Source organism: Dendrobates tinctorius, unplaced genomic scaffold (assembly GCF_039654945.1).
Source record: "Dendrobates tinctorius isolate UK_male_01 unplaced genomic scaffold, ASM3965494v1 ptg000020l, whole genome shotgun sequence".
Taxonomy (NCBI): domain Eukaryota; kingdom Metazoa; phylum Chordata; class Amphibia; order Anura; family Dendrobatidae; genus Dendrobates; species Dendrobates tinctorius.
Window position 1 is genome coordinate 6,484,085 of NW_027361688.1, and position 16,573 is coordinate 6,500,657.

General features: G+C 42.0%; 1 protein-coding gene across 12 annotated transcripts in view; it reads right to left on the reverse strand.

The window, feature by feature from the left end:
- The window catches only part of DGKI (diacylglycerol kinase iota), a 300,508-nt gene that overhangs the window by 165,755 nt on the left and 118,180 nt on the right, over window positions 1-16,573 (reverse strand). For all 12 annotated transcript variants that reach the window (XM_073567545.1, XM_073567544.1, XM_073567546.1 and 9 more), the window contains exon 3: window positions 16,400-16,495. In XM_073567545.1, coding sequence (XP_073423646.1) covers window positions 16,400-16,495 — 96 coding nt within the window. The remainder of the gene's footprint in view (window positions 1-16,399; window positions 16,496-16,573) is intronic.

Here is a 16,573-nt window from a genome sequence, read left to right on the forward strand (position 1 = left end):
CTCAGATAAATAAAGCAGAGATTTCATACAGTGCCCAGATAAATAAAGCATAGATTGCATACAGTGCTCAGATAAATAAAGCATAGATTTCATACAGTCCAGATAAATAAAGCATAGATTTCATACAGTGCCCAGATAAATAAAGCAGAGATTTCATACAGTCCAGATAAATAAAGCATAGATTTCATACAGTCCAGATAAATAAAGCATAGATTTCATACAGTGCCCAGATAAATAAAGCAGAGATTTCATACAGTCCAGATAAATAAAGCATAGATTTCATACAGTGCCCAGATAAATAAAGCACAGACTTCATACAGTCCAGATAAATAAAGCATAGATTGCATACAGTCCAGATAAATAAAGCATAGATTTCATACAGTGCCCAGATAAATAAAGCAGAGATTTCATACAGTCCAGATAAATAAAGCATAGATTTCATACAGTCCAGATAAATAAAGCATAGATTGCATACAGTGCCCAGATAAATAAAGCATAGATTTCATACAGTTCAGATAAATAAAGCATAGATTTCATACAGTGCCCAGATAAATAAAGCATAGATTTCATACAGTGCCCAGATAAATAAAGCAGAGATTTCATACAGTCCAGATAAATAAAGCATAGATTTCATACAGTGCCCAGATAAATAAAGCACAGACTTCATACAGTCCAGATAAATAAAGCATAGATTGCATACAGTCCAGATAAATAAAGCATAGATTTCATACAGTGCCCAGATAAATAAAGCAGAGATTTCATACAGTCCAGATAAATAAAGCATAGATTTCATACAGTGCCCAGATAAATAAAGCACAGACTTCATACAGTCCAGATAAATAAAGCATAGATTGCATACAGTCCAGATAAATAAAGCATAGATTGCATACAGTCCAGATAAATAAAGCATAGCTTTCATACAGTCCAGATAAATAAAGCATAGATTGCATACAGTCCAGATAAATAAAGCATAGATTTCATACAGTCCAGATAAATAAAGCAGAGATTTCATACAGTCCAGATAAATAAAGCATAGATTTCATACAGTCCAGATAAATAAAGCATAGATTGCATACAGTCCAGATAAATAAAGCATAGATTTCATACAGTCCAGATAAATAAAGCATAGATTGCATACAGTGCCCAGATAAATAAAGCATAGATTTCATACAGTTCAGATAAATAAAGCATAGATTGCATACAGTGCCCAGATAAATAAAGCATAGATTTCATACAGTCCAGATAAATAAAGCATAGATTCCATACAGTGCCCAGATAAATAAAGCATAGATTTCATACAGTGCCCAGATAAATAAAGCATAGATTTCATACAGTCCAGATAAATAAAGCATAGATTGCATACAGTGCCCAGATAAATAAAGCATAGATTTCATACAGTTCAGATAAATAAAGCATAGATTGCATACAGTGCCCAGATAAATAAAGCATAGATTTCATACAGTCCAGATAAATAAAGCATAGATTGCATACAGTGCCCAGATAAATAAAGCATAGATTTCATACAGTGCCCAGATAAATAAAGCATAGATTGCATACAGTGCCCAGATAAATAAAGCATAGATTTCATATAGTGCCCAGATAAATAAAGCATAGATTTCATACAGTCCAGATAAATAAAGCATAGATTGCATACAGTGCCCAGATAAATAAAGCATAGATTTCATACAGTTCAGATAAATAAAGCATAGATTTCATACAGTGCCCAGATAAATAAAGCATAGATTGCATACAGTGCCCAGATAAATAAAGCATAGATTGCATACAGTGCCCAGATAAATAAAGCATAGATTTCATACAGTGCCCAGATAAATAAAGCATAGATTGCATACAGTGCCCAGATAAATAAAGCATAGATTTCATATAGTGCCCAGATAAATAAAGCATAGATTGCATACAGTGCCCAGATAAATAAAGCATAGATTTCATACAGTGCCCAGATAAATAAAGCAGAGATTTCATACAGTCCAGATAAATAAAGCACAGACTTCATACAGTGCCCAGATAAATAAAGCATAGATTGCATACAGTGCCCAGATAAATAAAGCATAGATTTCATACAGTCCAGATAAATAAAGCACAGACTTCATACAGTGCCCAGATAAATAAAGCATAGATTGCATACAGTGCCCAGATAAATAAAGCATAGATTTCATACAGTGCCCAGATAAATAAAGCATAGATTGCATACAGTGCCCAGATAAATAAAGCATAGATTGCATACAGTGCCCAGATAAATAAAGCAGAGATTTCATACAGTGCCCAGATAAATAAACCATAGATTGCATACAGTGCCCAGATAAATAAAGCATAGATTGCATACGGTGCCCAGATAAATAAAGCATAGATTTCATATAGTGCCCAGATAAATAAAGCAGAGATTTCATACAGTCCAGATAAATAAAGCATAGATTGCATACAGTACCCAGATAAATAAAGCATAGATTTCATACAGTCCAGATAAATAAAGCACAGACTTCATACAGTGCCCAGATAAATAAAGCATAGATTGCATACAGTGCCCAGATAAATAAAGCATAGATTGCATACAGTGCCCAGATAAATAAAGCATAGATTGCATACAGTGCCCAGATAAATAAAGCATAGATTTCATACAGTGCCCAGATAAATAAAGCAGAGATTTCATACAGTCCAGATAAATAAAGCACAGACTTCATACAGTGCCCAGATAAATAAAGCATAGATTGCATACAGTGCCCAGATAAATAAAGCATAGATTTCATACAGTCCAGATAAATAAAGCATAGATTGCATACAGTGCCCAGATAAATAAAGCATAGATTTCATATAGTGCCCAGATAAATAAAGCATAGATTTCATACAGTGCCCAGATAAATAAAGCAGAGATTTCATACAGTCCAGATAAATAAAGCACAGACTTCATACAGTGCCCAGATAAATAAAGCATAGATTGCATACAGTGCCCAGATAAATAAAGCATAGATTTCATACAGTGCCCAGATAAATAAAGCAGAGATTTCATACAGTCCAGATAAATAAAGCACAGACTTCATACAGTGCCCAGATAAATAAAGCATAGATTGCATACAGTGCCCAGATAAATAAAGCATAGATTTCATACAGTCCAGATAAATAAAGCATAGATTGCATACAGTGCCCAGATAAATAAAGCATAGATTTCATATAGTGCTCAGATAAATAAAGCATAGATTTCATACAGTCCAGATAAATAAAGCACAGACTTCATACAGTGCCCAGATAAATAAAGCATAGATTTCATACAGTCCAGATAAATAAAGCATAGATTTCATACAGTCCAGATAAATAAAGCATAGATTTCATACAGTCCAGATAAATAAAGCATAGACTTCATACAGTGCCCAGATAAATAAAGCATAGATTTCATACAGTCCAGATAAATAAAGCACAGACTTCATACAGTCCAGATAAATAAAGCATAGATTTCATACAGTGCCCAGATAAATAAAGCACAGACTTCATACAGTGCACAGATAAATAAAGCATAGATTTCATACAGTCCCAGATAAATAAAGCACAGACTTCATACAGTGCACAGATAAATAAAGCATAGATTTCATATAGTGCCCAGATAAATAAAGCATAGATTGCATACAGTGCCCAGATAAATAAAGCACAGACTTCATACAGTCCAGATAAATAAAGCATAGATTTCATACAGTCCAGATAAATAAAGCATAGATTTCATACAGTCCAGATAAATAAAGCATAGATTTCATACAGTGCCCAGATAAATAAAGCAGAGATTTCATACAGTCCAGATAAATAAAGCAGACTTCATACAGTGCCCAGATAAATAAAGCATAGATTTCATACAGTGCCCAGATAAATAAAGCACAGACTTCATACAGTGCCCAGATAAATAAAGCATAGATTTCATACAGTCCCAGATAAATAAAGCATAGATTTCATACAGTGCACAGATAAATAAAGCATAGGTTTCATACAGTCCAGATAAATAAAGCATAGATTTCATACAGTCCAGATAAATAAAGCATAGATTTCATATAGTGCCCAGATAAATAAAGCATAGATTGCATACAGTGCCCAGATAAATAAAGCACAGACTTCATACAGTCCAGATAAATAAAGCATAGATTTCATACAGTCCAGATAAATAAAGCATAGATTTCATACAGTCCAGATAAATAAAGCATAGATTTCATACAGTGCCCAGATAAATAAAGCAGAGATTTCATACAGTCCAGATAAATAAAGCAGACTTCATACAGTGCCCAGATAAATAAAGCATAGATTTCATACAGTCCCAGATAAATAAAGCATAGATTTCATACAGTGCACAGATAAATAAAGCATAGGTTTCATACAGTCCAGATAAATAAAGCATAGATTTCATACAGTGCCCAGATAAATAAAGCATAGACTTCATACAGTGCCAAGATAAATAAAGCATAGATTTCATACAGTCCCAGATAAATAAAGCACAGACTTCATACAGTGCACAGATAAATAAAGCATAGATTTCATACAGTCCAGATAAATAAAGCATAGATTTCATACAGTCCAGATAAATAAAGCATAGATTTCATACAGTCCAGATAAATAAAGCATAGATTTCATACAGTGCCCAGATAAATAAAGCATAGCTTTCATACAGTCCAGATAAATAAAGCACAGACTTCATACAGTGCCCAGATAAATAAAGCATAGACTTCATACAGTGCCAAGATAAATAAAGCATAGATTTCATACAGTCCCAGATAAATAAAGCACAGACTTCATACAGTGCACAGATAAATAAAGCATAGATTTCATACAGTCCAGATAAATAAAGCACAGACTTCATACAGTGCACAGATAAATAAAGCATAGATTTCATACAGTCCAGATAAATAAAGCATAGATTTCATACAGTCCAGATAAATAAAGCATAGATTTCATACAGTCCCAGATAAATAAAGCATAGATTTCATACAGTTCAGATAAATAAAGCATAGATTTCATACAGTTCAGATAAATAAAGCATAGATTTCATACAGTCCAGATAAATAAAGCACAGACTTCATACAGTGCCCAGATAAATAAAGCACATACTTCATATAGTGCCCAGATAAATAAAGCATAGATTTCATATAGTGCCCAGATAAATAAAGCACAGACTTCATACAGTGCCCAGATAAATAAAGCATAGATTTCATACAGTGCCCAGATAAATAAAGCATAGATTGCATACAGTGCCCAGATAAATAAAGCACAGACTGCATACAGTCCAGATAAATAAAGCATAGATTTCATACAGTGCCCAGATAAATAAAGCATAGATTTCATACAGTCCCAGATAAATAAAGCATAGATTTCATACAGTCCAGATAAATAAAGCATAGATTTCATACAGTCCCAGATAAATAAAGCATAGATTTCATACAGTCCAGATAAATAAAGCATAGATTTCATACAGTCCAGATAAATAAAGCATAGATTTCATACAGTCCAGATAAATAAAGCACAGACTTCATACAGTGCCCAGATAAATAAAGCACATACTTCATACAGTGCCCAGATAAATAAAGCATAGATTTCATACAGTCCAGATACATAAAGCATAGATTGCATACAGTGTCCAGATAAAAAAAAGCACAGACTTCATACAGTGCCCAGATAAATAAACCATAGATTGCATACAGTGCCCAGATAAATAAAGCATAGATTGCATACAGTGCCCAGATAAATAAAGCATAGATTTCATACAGTGCCCAGATAAATAAAGCACAGACTTCATACAGTGCCCAGATAAATAAAGCATAGATTTCATACAGTCCAGATAAATAAAGCAAAGACTTCATACAGTCCAGATAAATAAAGCACAGACTTCATACAGTGCCCAGATAAATAAACCAGATTGCATACAGTGCCCAGATAAATAAACCATAGATTGCATACAGTGCTCAGATAAATAAAGCACATACTTCATACAGTGCCCAGATAAATAAAGCATAGATTGCATACAGTGCCCAGATAAATAAAGCACAGACTTCATACAGTCCAGATAAATAAAGCACAGACTTCATACAGTGCCCAGATAAATAAACCATAGATTGCATACAGTGCCCAGATAAATAAAGCACAGACTTCATACAGTGCCCAGATAAATAAAGCATAGATTTCATACAGTGCCCAGATTAAAAAAAAGCATAGATTTCATACAGTGCCCAGATAAATAAAGCACAGACTTCATACAGTGCCCAGATAAATAAAGCATAGATTGCATACAGTGCCCAGATAAATAAAGCATAGATTGCATACAGTGCCCAGATAAATAAAGCACAGACTTCATACAGTGCCCAGATAAATAAAGCATAGATTTCATACAGTGCCCAGATTAAAAAAAAGCATAGATTTCATACAGTGCCCAGATAAATAAAGCATAGATTTCATACAGTGCCCAGATAAATAAAGCATAGATTTCATACAGTGCCCAGATAAAAAAAGCACAGACTTCATACAGTCCTGTTATGAATGAGTCACTGAGGAGGAAAAAAACAAAAAGCAAGCTAAGCCTAGAAAACCGGAGAGGTTGGTAACTAGGGGATTACAGACCCCTGATCCTATCCACACAACTAGCAGTAGCCGTGGAGCGTGCCTACGGTGGTCCTAGACGCCTCGTCACGGCCGGACAACTAAATAAACCTAAAGAAAGAAAGGGAAAATCTAAACTGCCCCAGAGCAGACCCCAAAGCAATAGACATCCCCCAACATGTATTTTCGGTGAAACAAGATGAAAACACAAACACAGACAGAAAGATAGCCTGAGCAAACTATGGGGCCCTCACTAACTAAAAAGGACAGGAAAGAAAAGCTGCTGTCTGCAATCACGCAAAAAACCCTGCCAAAAAATGGCCAACACGTCTGATAGAAAAAGGCTCTGAAGTCGCTAGGCTTCAATTCCCTATATCAGCACTCAGGTATATTCTGAAGACAGAGCAAAAGTGATCAACTGATCAGAGAAAAAATGGGGATTCAGCCCAGTCCCAGCCAGGGCTGGCTGAACACAAAAACTAAGTAAACCAGACGAAAACTCATATGAACAATAGCAGAGAAAACTTAGCTTTAAGAAGGCAGGAACCAAACTGGAAACCAGAAGCCACAGTCAGGAGAAATCACCAGCAAGAAACTAGGGAGTCGGCTGCCTTAAATCCAATCAGAAATTCCTGATGTCCAATCACAGTCCTCTTCCTCAGGTGGCCGGTCTCTGCCATTTAGATCAGCTTCATTACCTCCCTTCACCAACAGAGGGAGTCCAGATAGAGAACTCACTACTCCTCTGTCAGCACAGCCAGCTCCATAACCCTCACCAGAAGCCAGAGGCAAACCTGAAAATGAGCTCACAACAGTACCCTCCCCTTGAGGAGGAGTCACCGAACCCTCATCCACGCCACCGGGCCAATCAGGATGGGCCCGATGAAAAGCACGAACCAATCTATCGGCATGAATATCAGAGGCAGAGACCCAAGAATTGTCCTCCTGGCCATAACCCTTCCACTTGACCAAATACTGGAGTCTCCGTCTAGCCAGACGAGAATCCAGTATTTTCTCTACCTCATATTCCACAATACCTTTAACCAATACAGGGTCAGGAGGTGCCACCATAGGAACTACTGGCTCAACATATCTCTTCAACAGCGACTTATGAAACACGTTATGGATCTTAAACGTAACAGGAAGAGCCAATCGAAAAGAAACCAGATTAAGAATCTCCAAAATCTTGTAAGGTCCAATAAATCTTGGCTTGAACTTTGGAGAAGCCATCTTCATAGAGATATTCTTTGATGACAACCAAACCATATCACCCACTTTAAACCGGGGACCAATGGTCCTATGCCGGTTAGAAAACCGCTGGGCCTTTTCCTGGGAGAGAGACAACTTATCCACTACTTGGTCCCAAATCTGCTGCATTCTCTCTACCACAGTGTCAACACCTGGGCAGACTGAAGATTCCACTTGCCCTGAAGAAAATTGAGGATGAAACCCAAAGTTACAGAAAAAGGGGGACATCAAGGTGGCAGAACTAGCTCTATTATTTAAAGCGAATTCGGCCAAGGGCAAAAATGAAACCCAATCATACTGTTCAGCAGATATAAAACATCTCAAATAGGACTCCAAAGTCTGGTTTGTTCTCTCCGTCTGCCCATTGGTCTGAGGGTGAAACGCAGAAGAGAAGGACAACTGAATTCCCAGCTTGGAACAAAAGGCTTTCCAGAATCTGGAAACAAACTGAACTCCTCTGTCCGATACAATGTTCTCAGGAATCCCATGCAACCGAAACACCTGTTGTAAAAACAAGGGTACCAACTCTGAGGAAGATGGCAACTTTGGGAGTGGTACAAGATGGACCATCTTAGAGAATCTATCACAGATCACCCAGATAACAGTCATTCTCTGAGAGACAGGAAGATCAGAAAAAAAATCCATTGAAATATGGGTCCATGGCCTCTTAGGCACCGGCAAGGGAATCAACAACCCACTAGAGCGAGAACAGGGTTTAGACCGGGAACAAGTCCCACAGGACTGCACAAAATTCCTGACATCACGAGATAAGGCAGACCACCAAAAAGACCGACTCACCAAATCTCTGGTACCAAAAATACCTGGATGACCAGCCAATGCGGAGCAATGAACTTCAGACATCACTCTCTCCCTCCACTGGTCAGGAACATACAATTTTCCCATAGGACAACGCTCAGGTTTGTCCTCCTGGAATTCTTCCAGAGCACGTCTCAAATTGGGCGAGATGGCAGAAAGAAATACCCCCTCACCTAGGATGGTAGTAGGCTTGGTCACAATAGGAGAATCAGCAAAGAAACTCCTAGAAAGGGCGTCTGCCTTAACATTCTTAGTGCCTGGAAGAAAGGAGACCACAAAATCAAAACGCGTAAAAAACAAGGCCCACCTAGCCTGTCTAGGATTCAAGCGTTTGGCCGACTCAAGGTAAATCAAATTCTTGTGGTCAGTGAGGACCACAACTTGATGTCTAGCTCCCTCCAACCAATGTCTCCACTCCTCAAATGCCCATTTCATGGCTAACAATTCCCGATTCCCCACATCATAGTTGCGTTCAGATGGGGAGAACGTTCGGGAAAAGAAGGCACAGGGATTCATTTTAGACGTCACCGGATCTTTTTGGGACAAAACAGCTCCTGCACCAATCTCTGAAGTGTCTACCTCCACCTGAAAAGGAAGGGAGACATCAGGTTGCCGCAAAACCGGAGCAGAACTGAACCTCCGCTTCAGCTCCTGAAAGGCCGAAACAGCCTCTGAAGACCAATTCAGCACATCAGCACCCTTCTTAGTTAAATCAGTCAGTGGTTTAGCAATACCAGAAAAATTAGCTATAAATTTACGATAAAAATTAGCAAAACCCAAAAACTTCTGGAGAGCCTTCAAAGAAGTGGGTTGAACCCAATCATAAACGGCCTGTACCTTGGCCGGGTCCATTTCAATAGTTGACGGAGACAAAATAAATCCCAAAAATGAAATCCTCTGCACACCAAAAAGGCACTTCGATCCCTTAACATACAAGGAATTCACTCTCAAAATCCGGAACACAGTCCGATCATGTTCCACATGAGAATCCCAATCCCTGGAAAAGATCAAAATATCATCCAGATAGATGATCAAAAACTTATCCACAAAGTCCCGGAATATATCATTCATGAAGGATTGGAAGACAGAAGGGGCATTAGTGAGCCCAAAAGGCATCACCAGGTACTCAACATGTCCCTCCGGAGTATTAAACGCCTTCTTCCATTCATCCCCAAAAAACACATCAGGAGTAGGGATCTTTGGTTCAACAGCATGTGAATGAGTGAGATAGGCGGAAATTCCCCGCACTTCAGCAGCAAGCTGCTCCACACGATCAGACAATTGCTTAATCTCCATCAAGGAGAAATAAAAAAAAAGAATCCTCCTATGGCCCCAGAGAAAAACAGGAGAAAATACACATATAAAAAAAAAAAAAAAAAAAATCCGACACTTCTTTTTTTTTTTTTTTTTTTTTTTACAATTCTCTCCTGCTTTTGAGTACCCTAGAATCTGCGGTATGGCTGGTGTTTCTGTTATGAATGAGTCACCGAGGACGAAAAAAACAAAAAGCAAGCTAAGCCTAGAAAACCGGAGAGGTTGGTAGCTAGCGGATTGCAGACCCCTGATCCTATCCACACAACTAACAGTAGCCGTGGAGCGTGCCTACGGTGGTCCTAGACGCCTCGTCACGGCCGGAGAACTAAATAAGCCTAAAGAAAGAAAGGGAAAATCTAAACTGCCCCAGAGCAGACCCCAAAGCAATAGACAGCCCCCAACATGTATTGTCAGTGAAACAAGATGAAAACACAAACACAGACAGAAAGATAGGCTGAGCAAACGATGGGGCCCTCACTAACTAGAAAGGACAGGAAAGAAAAGCTGCTGTCTGCAATCACGCAAAAAACCCTGCCAAAAAATGTCCAACACGTCTGATAGAAAAAGGCCCTGAAGTCGCTAGACTTCAATTCCCTATATCAGCACTCAGGTATATTTTGAAGACAGAGCAAAAGAGATCAACTGATCAGAGACAAAATGGGGATTCAGCTCAGTCCCAGCCAGGGCTGGCTGAACACAAAAACTAAATAAACCAGACGAAAACTCATATGAACAATAGTAGAGAAAACTTAGCTTTAAGGCTAAGTGCACACGATGCAGAAAATTTCTGCTCAAAAACCTGAATCCCTTACCAGAAAACGCACCTATTTTTCCGCGGCGGTTTTTGCGCGTTTTTTGATGCGTTTTTTATGCGTTTTTTTCCGCAGCGGTTTCAAATCGCATGGAAGAAGCATAAACCGCGGAAAAATCCGCAAAATTAATGAGCATGCTGTGTTTTTTACCGCGATGCGGTTTTTTCGCTGTAAAAAACGCATCAATGTGCACAAAAAGTGCAAAATGCATACAAATGACTGGGAAGCTTATTTTTAGCGGTTTTATAGCGGTTTTATAGTGAAAACCGCGGTAAAAACCGCTAAAAAAATGCTGTGTGTGGACACAGCCTAAGAAGGCAGGAACCAAACTGGAAACCAGAAGCCACAGTCAGGAGAAATCACCAGCAAGAAACTAGGGAGTCGGCTGCCTTAAATCCAATCAGAAATTCCTGATGTCCAACCACAGTCCTCTTCCTCAGGTGGCCGGTCTCTGCCATTTAGATCAGCTTCATTACCTCCCTTCACCAACAGAGGGAGTCCAGATAGAGAACTCACTACTCCTCTGTCAGCACAGCCAGCTCCATAACCCTCACCAGATGCCAGAGGCAAACCCGAAAATGAGCTCACAACACAGTCCAGATAAATAAAGCATAGATTGCATACAGTGCCCAGATAAATAAAGCATAGATTTCATACAGTCCAGATAAATAAAGCAAAGACTTCATACAGTGCCCAGATAAAGCACGAATGTCATAAAGTTCCCAGATACATAATACCTTTGGTTCATACAGCGCCCATATAAATCATGCACAGGGTTTATACAGTTCCCCACTCTTGTACAGATTTCATACTGTGCCCAGATACATAAGGAACAAATTGCATACAGTGCTCAGTTAAATAATACAAAGGTTTCATATAGTGCCCAGATAAATAGTGCACAGGGTTTATACAGTGCCAAGATAACTAATATACAGGGTTCATACAGTGCCCAGATAAATAGTGCAAAGAGTTCATACAGTGTACAAGTAATAATGTATTGGATTCATACAGTGCCCAGATAAATAATTTATAGATTTCGCAGTGCCCAGATAATAATGTATTGGATTCAAACAGTGCCCAGATTTATAACATCCAAGTTTCATACAGTGCCCAGTTTAACAGTTCAGTTTTCATACAGTGACTAGATAGTTACTGCACAATCATACAGTGCAAACACAATAATGCATACACCCAGATAATCCGTGCCCAGATAAGTAATGCTCAGCATTCATACACATGCCGTGCCCTCACGGTGCCAAACAGGCCATTGAAAAACCAGACGGTGCACAGAGCTGCCTGGTCAGTGCCATACGATGCCTCGACAGTGTAACTTTTAGGCAGTTGATAAATCTTCGGAGAGGATAGATAAAAAAATTAAATAATAGGCAAAATGTTTGCTTTCCTGTCACTTAGCGCTCCGCAGGTCTCCCTGGGGCCGATGATGGAAGAGAACTGATTACCCCCCTCTCCTTCCCAAATCCTCTTCCTCGGCAGCGCTGTCCGTAGACATATAACACAACATGGCAGCCCATCCCTACGGGAGCGGACCCAACTCATACACATTAATTCTTCTCCATGGCAACCCACGTTGCTATGGCAACAGCCTAAAAAATTTCTGCCGTTCGGTATCGGGGGCTAATCACTCCATATACACTTACTGCAGGGGATGAGCGGAGACAGCGGATTACCAACTTCAATGAAAGCTGTCGGGGCGGGTGAAGAATAAACAGAGCTGGGGTTAGTCTGAGGTTACCCGGCCCCGGGGGCCGCTCGGGAAAACACAAATTGAGCCTAATTAGTGAATATTGTGCAAATACTGAGCCCAACAGGTCAGGAGACAGCGAGCGCAGAGAACGGCACGACCCATTCGCTTCAGACTGCGAGAAAAAACTCCTGGTCAAACTTCAACGCGTTTCATGACTGTCTGACAACCCAAAGCGCGTAACTATTACTACAAGTCACCCGCGTATCCGAAACTGATCTGTACTGTGTGCATCTCCGCGGCCTAAACTAATTATAGGGGTATTCCCATCTCTGTACCCCCCATCCATCAGTGCAGGACAGGGCCACACTACTAAGATAGGTGGTGGTCGTATAAGTGGGAAGGGGGTGCAAGAGAAGTATTGGGCCCCGTGATAGAATACCAGTCTCTTGCTCCAGTGTATAACATCTGGCCCCTCGCTCCCAGTATATAATATCCGACCAATCGCCCCCCCAGAGTATTACATCCAGCCCCCAGTGTATAACATCCAACTCCTCGCCCTCAGTGTATAACCATCCGGCCCCTCGTCCCCAGTGTATTACATCTGGCCCCTCGCTCCCAGTATATAACATCCGACCAATCGCCCCCCCAGTGTATAACATCCAGCCCCCAGTGTATAACATCCAACTCCTCGCCCTCAGTGTATAACCATCCGGCCCCTCGTCCCCAGTGTATAACATCTGGCCCCTCGCTCCCAGTATATAACATCCGACAAATCGCCCCCCCAGTGTATAACATCCAGCCCCCAGTGTATAACATCCAACTCCTCGCCCTCAGTGTATAACCATCCGGCCCCTCGTCCCCAGTGTATAACATCTGGCCCCTCGCTCCCAGTATATAACATCCGACCAATCGCCCCCCCAGTGTATAACATCCAGCCCCCAGTGTATAACATCCAACCCCTCGCCCTCAGTGTATAACCATCCGGCCCCTCGTCCCCAGTGTATAACATCTGGCCCCTCGCCCCGATGTATAACATCCGACCCCTCGCCTCCAGTGTATAACATTCGGCTCCTCACCCTCAGTGTATAACCATCCGGCCCCTCGTCCCCAGTGTAAAACATCTGGTGCCTCACACCCCGGTGTATAACAACTGACCACTCACCCCACTGTATAACATCCAGCTTCCAGGCCCTCACCCCCGGTGTATAACATCTGGCCTCTCTCCCTGATGTATAATATCCACCTTCCAACTCCTCGCCCCCGGTGTATAATATCTAGGTGTGACATCCGTCCGCGGACCTGGACTGCAGTAGGGACAGCACCCCGAGAAACCCCGAGACCCTTACCCCCTATACAGGGATCTGGAATTGTAGCAAGGCCCAGGGGGTGGCTGTCTGGTGGAGCAGTGCGCCAGAGCAGGACGGTCGCCAATAGGGAAGAAGGCGGGGAACCAAAAACATAGTCAGAAACCAGGAGAGCAGCGGAGGTACAGAAACGGCAGGCAGTAACAGAGTCGACAGTCCAGGCCAAGGTCACAAAATGGGAGAGCGGCAAGGTACAAAAACGGCAGGCAGTGGCAGAGTCGAATATCCAGGCCAAGGTCACAAACCAGGAGAATGGCAGAGGTACAACATCGTCAGGCAATAGAGGGGTCAGAAATCCAGGCTGAGGTCAGAGTCAAACAATAGCAAATCACACAGTAGCACATAGGGGAACCAAGAATATATCCGGCGGCTTGCAAGACCAGTCCCAAGGTATTTGAGGAATCAGGTCATCTCTCACAGGCTCCCGGACTGATGATATCATCAGGACCGCCCCCAGGACCAGGCCAGATGGTGATGCACCAACCCCTTCATGATTGACAGAGGAGCGGAGCCTGCGTCCATCAGATGCCTGCGCAGGAGCCCCTTCTCTGTCGCCGCCATCACTCGGGGGGCGAACCACGGCGCCTCCCAGTGGCCGAGGCAGGAACAGCAGGCCCCGAGTCTGCCGGCAACGTGACGGTCCGGCGCCTCCTAGTGGCCGAGGCCGGGACAGCAGGCCCCGAGTCTGACGGCGACGTGACAGTCCGGTGCCTCCTAGTGGCCGAGGCCGGGACAGCAGGCCCCGAGTCTGACGGCAACGTGACACTAGGTCCCAGCTCCTCGCCTCCGGTGTATAACATCTGGCCCCTCGCCCCCAGTGTATAATCCAGCTTCCAGCTCCTCGCCCCAGCCATGCCGTCCGCCCTTACTACCATATGATGAATGGCCAATGGAGCAGAGCTCACTGATATCAGCGCGGATCTTAAGAGGCACTGGACTAATAAGTCCGTTCATGACATTTCCTCCTGAATCTTCCCCATCACCTGTGAGTGATATTATTGAGAAGTGGAAGGAACTGCAGTGGCTCAGCCACGAAGTGGAGCAATAGCGTTACAGGGCGGGATGCCAAGTGCTGAGGAGCAGAGGACAGAAATGTCACCAACGCTCTGTTGACTCCATAACTGCAGAGTCCGAAACTCCTCTGGTGTAACATCAGCACAAACACTGCGCCCCCCGGCTAGGGAGCTTCATGGTCGAGCAGCTGCATACAGCCTTACGTTACCAAGCACAATGTGGAACATCGCAAGGAGTGGTGTGAAGATGCCACCATTGAACTCTGGAGGAGACGTGTTCTGTGCAGTGACGGTTCACACTTCTGCTTCTTATGGAGGAGTCTGGGTTTGGCGATTCCAGGAGGACGTTTGTTATGAATGTGTCACCGAGGAGGAAAAAAGCAACACACGCTAAGTCTCAGAAAACCAGAGAGGTTGGTAACTATGCAGACTGCAGAGGCCTGATCTTAACACAACTAGAAGCAGTCATGGAGCGTGCCTACGGTGGTCCTGGACGCCTCGTCACAACCGGAGAGCTAAATAAACCTAAAGTAAGAAAAGAGGAAAACTAACTCCCCAGAGCAGACACCAAAGGAGAGACAGCCCCCCACATGTATTGATGGTGAAGTAAGATGAAAACACAAACAAAGGCAGAAAAATAGGCTGAGCAAACGATGGGGCCAAACTAACTTGAAAGGACAGGAAAGGAAAGATACTGTCTGCAATCTGCCAAAAAACCCTACCAAAAATAATGTCCAACGCTTCTGATAACAAAATTAACCCTGAAGTCACTAGACTTCTCCCACTATATCAGCACTCTGAAATATTCTGAGATAGAGCAAAAAGAGGCCAATCTAATAAAAGACAAAAAGGCAAATTGGTAAATACAGATAAATAAGAGTGGAAATTCAGCACAGCCCAGCTGGGCTGGCTGACCACACAAAAACTGAGTTGACCAACAAGAGCAAGTGTGAACATTAGCAAAAAACAAACTTAACTTGAGATGACTGGAGCAGAGCTGAAGTCCAAGACCTGAGAAACAGACTGAATCACCAGCAACAGGATAGGGCGTTGGCTGTCTTATATCCAGTCTGATACTCCAGAAATCCAATCACTATCCTCCTCGTCAGGTGGCAGACCATTACCAATTAAACCAACCTCACCACCTCCCGTCACTACCAGAGGGAGAACGGAAGGAGAACTCCCAGCTGGTGGAGCAGAAAATGAGCTCATAACAGACGTTACTCCCTGACCGCACAGTACCCGCGGTACAGATGGTGGAAGAGGATAATTTTAAAGGCTGTTATCAGGGGTCATTCTTGGAGCCTTAATTCCCACAGAAGCCTCCAAAATCTTGTAAAAATTCTTCCCACAAGAGAAGGAGCTGTTATATCTACAAAGGAGCCAAAAAAAAAAGCGCCACTCTTGTCTTCTGGCAGGATGTGGTATTGCAACTCTCCACATTCACGGGAGGAAGACATTTTTTTTCTAATCAATGATTAACTGACCCTTTCTGATTGGATGGTGAGGAAAAAATATACGACGTGATATGGGTAATAACGTCGTACTCACAGAAAATTTCACTTGGCAGTTCTCTTCCCCGAGATAACACAGGTCTCCGGATACATTGGTCTCCTGCCAGAGGTGCTCCCCGTTCACCGCGTTCTCCTGAAAAGGCAAATAACCAGTTATTCTCATGTCATGGCGTCCGTTTCACTGGAAGCTCATCGATGCCAACTAGTGGCC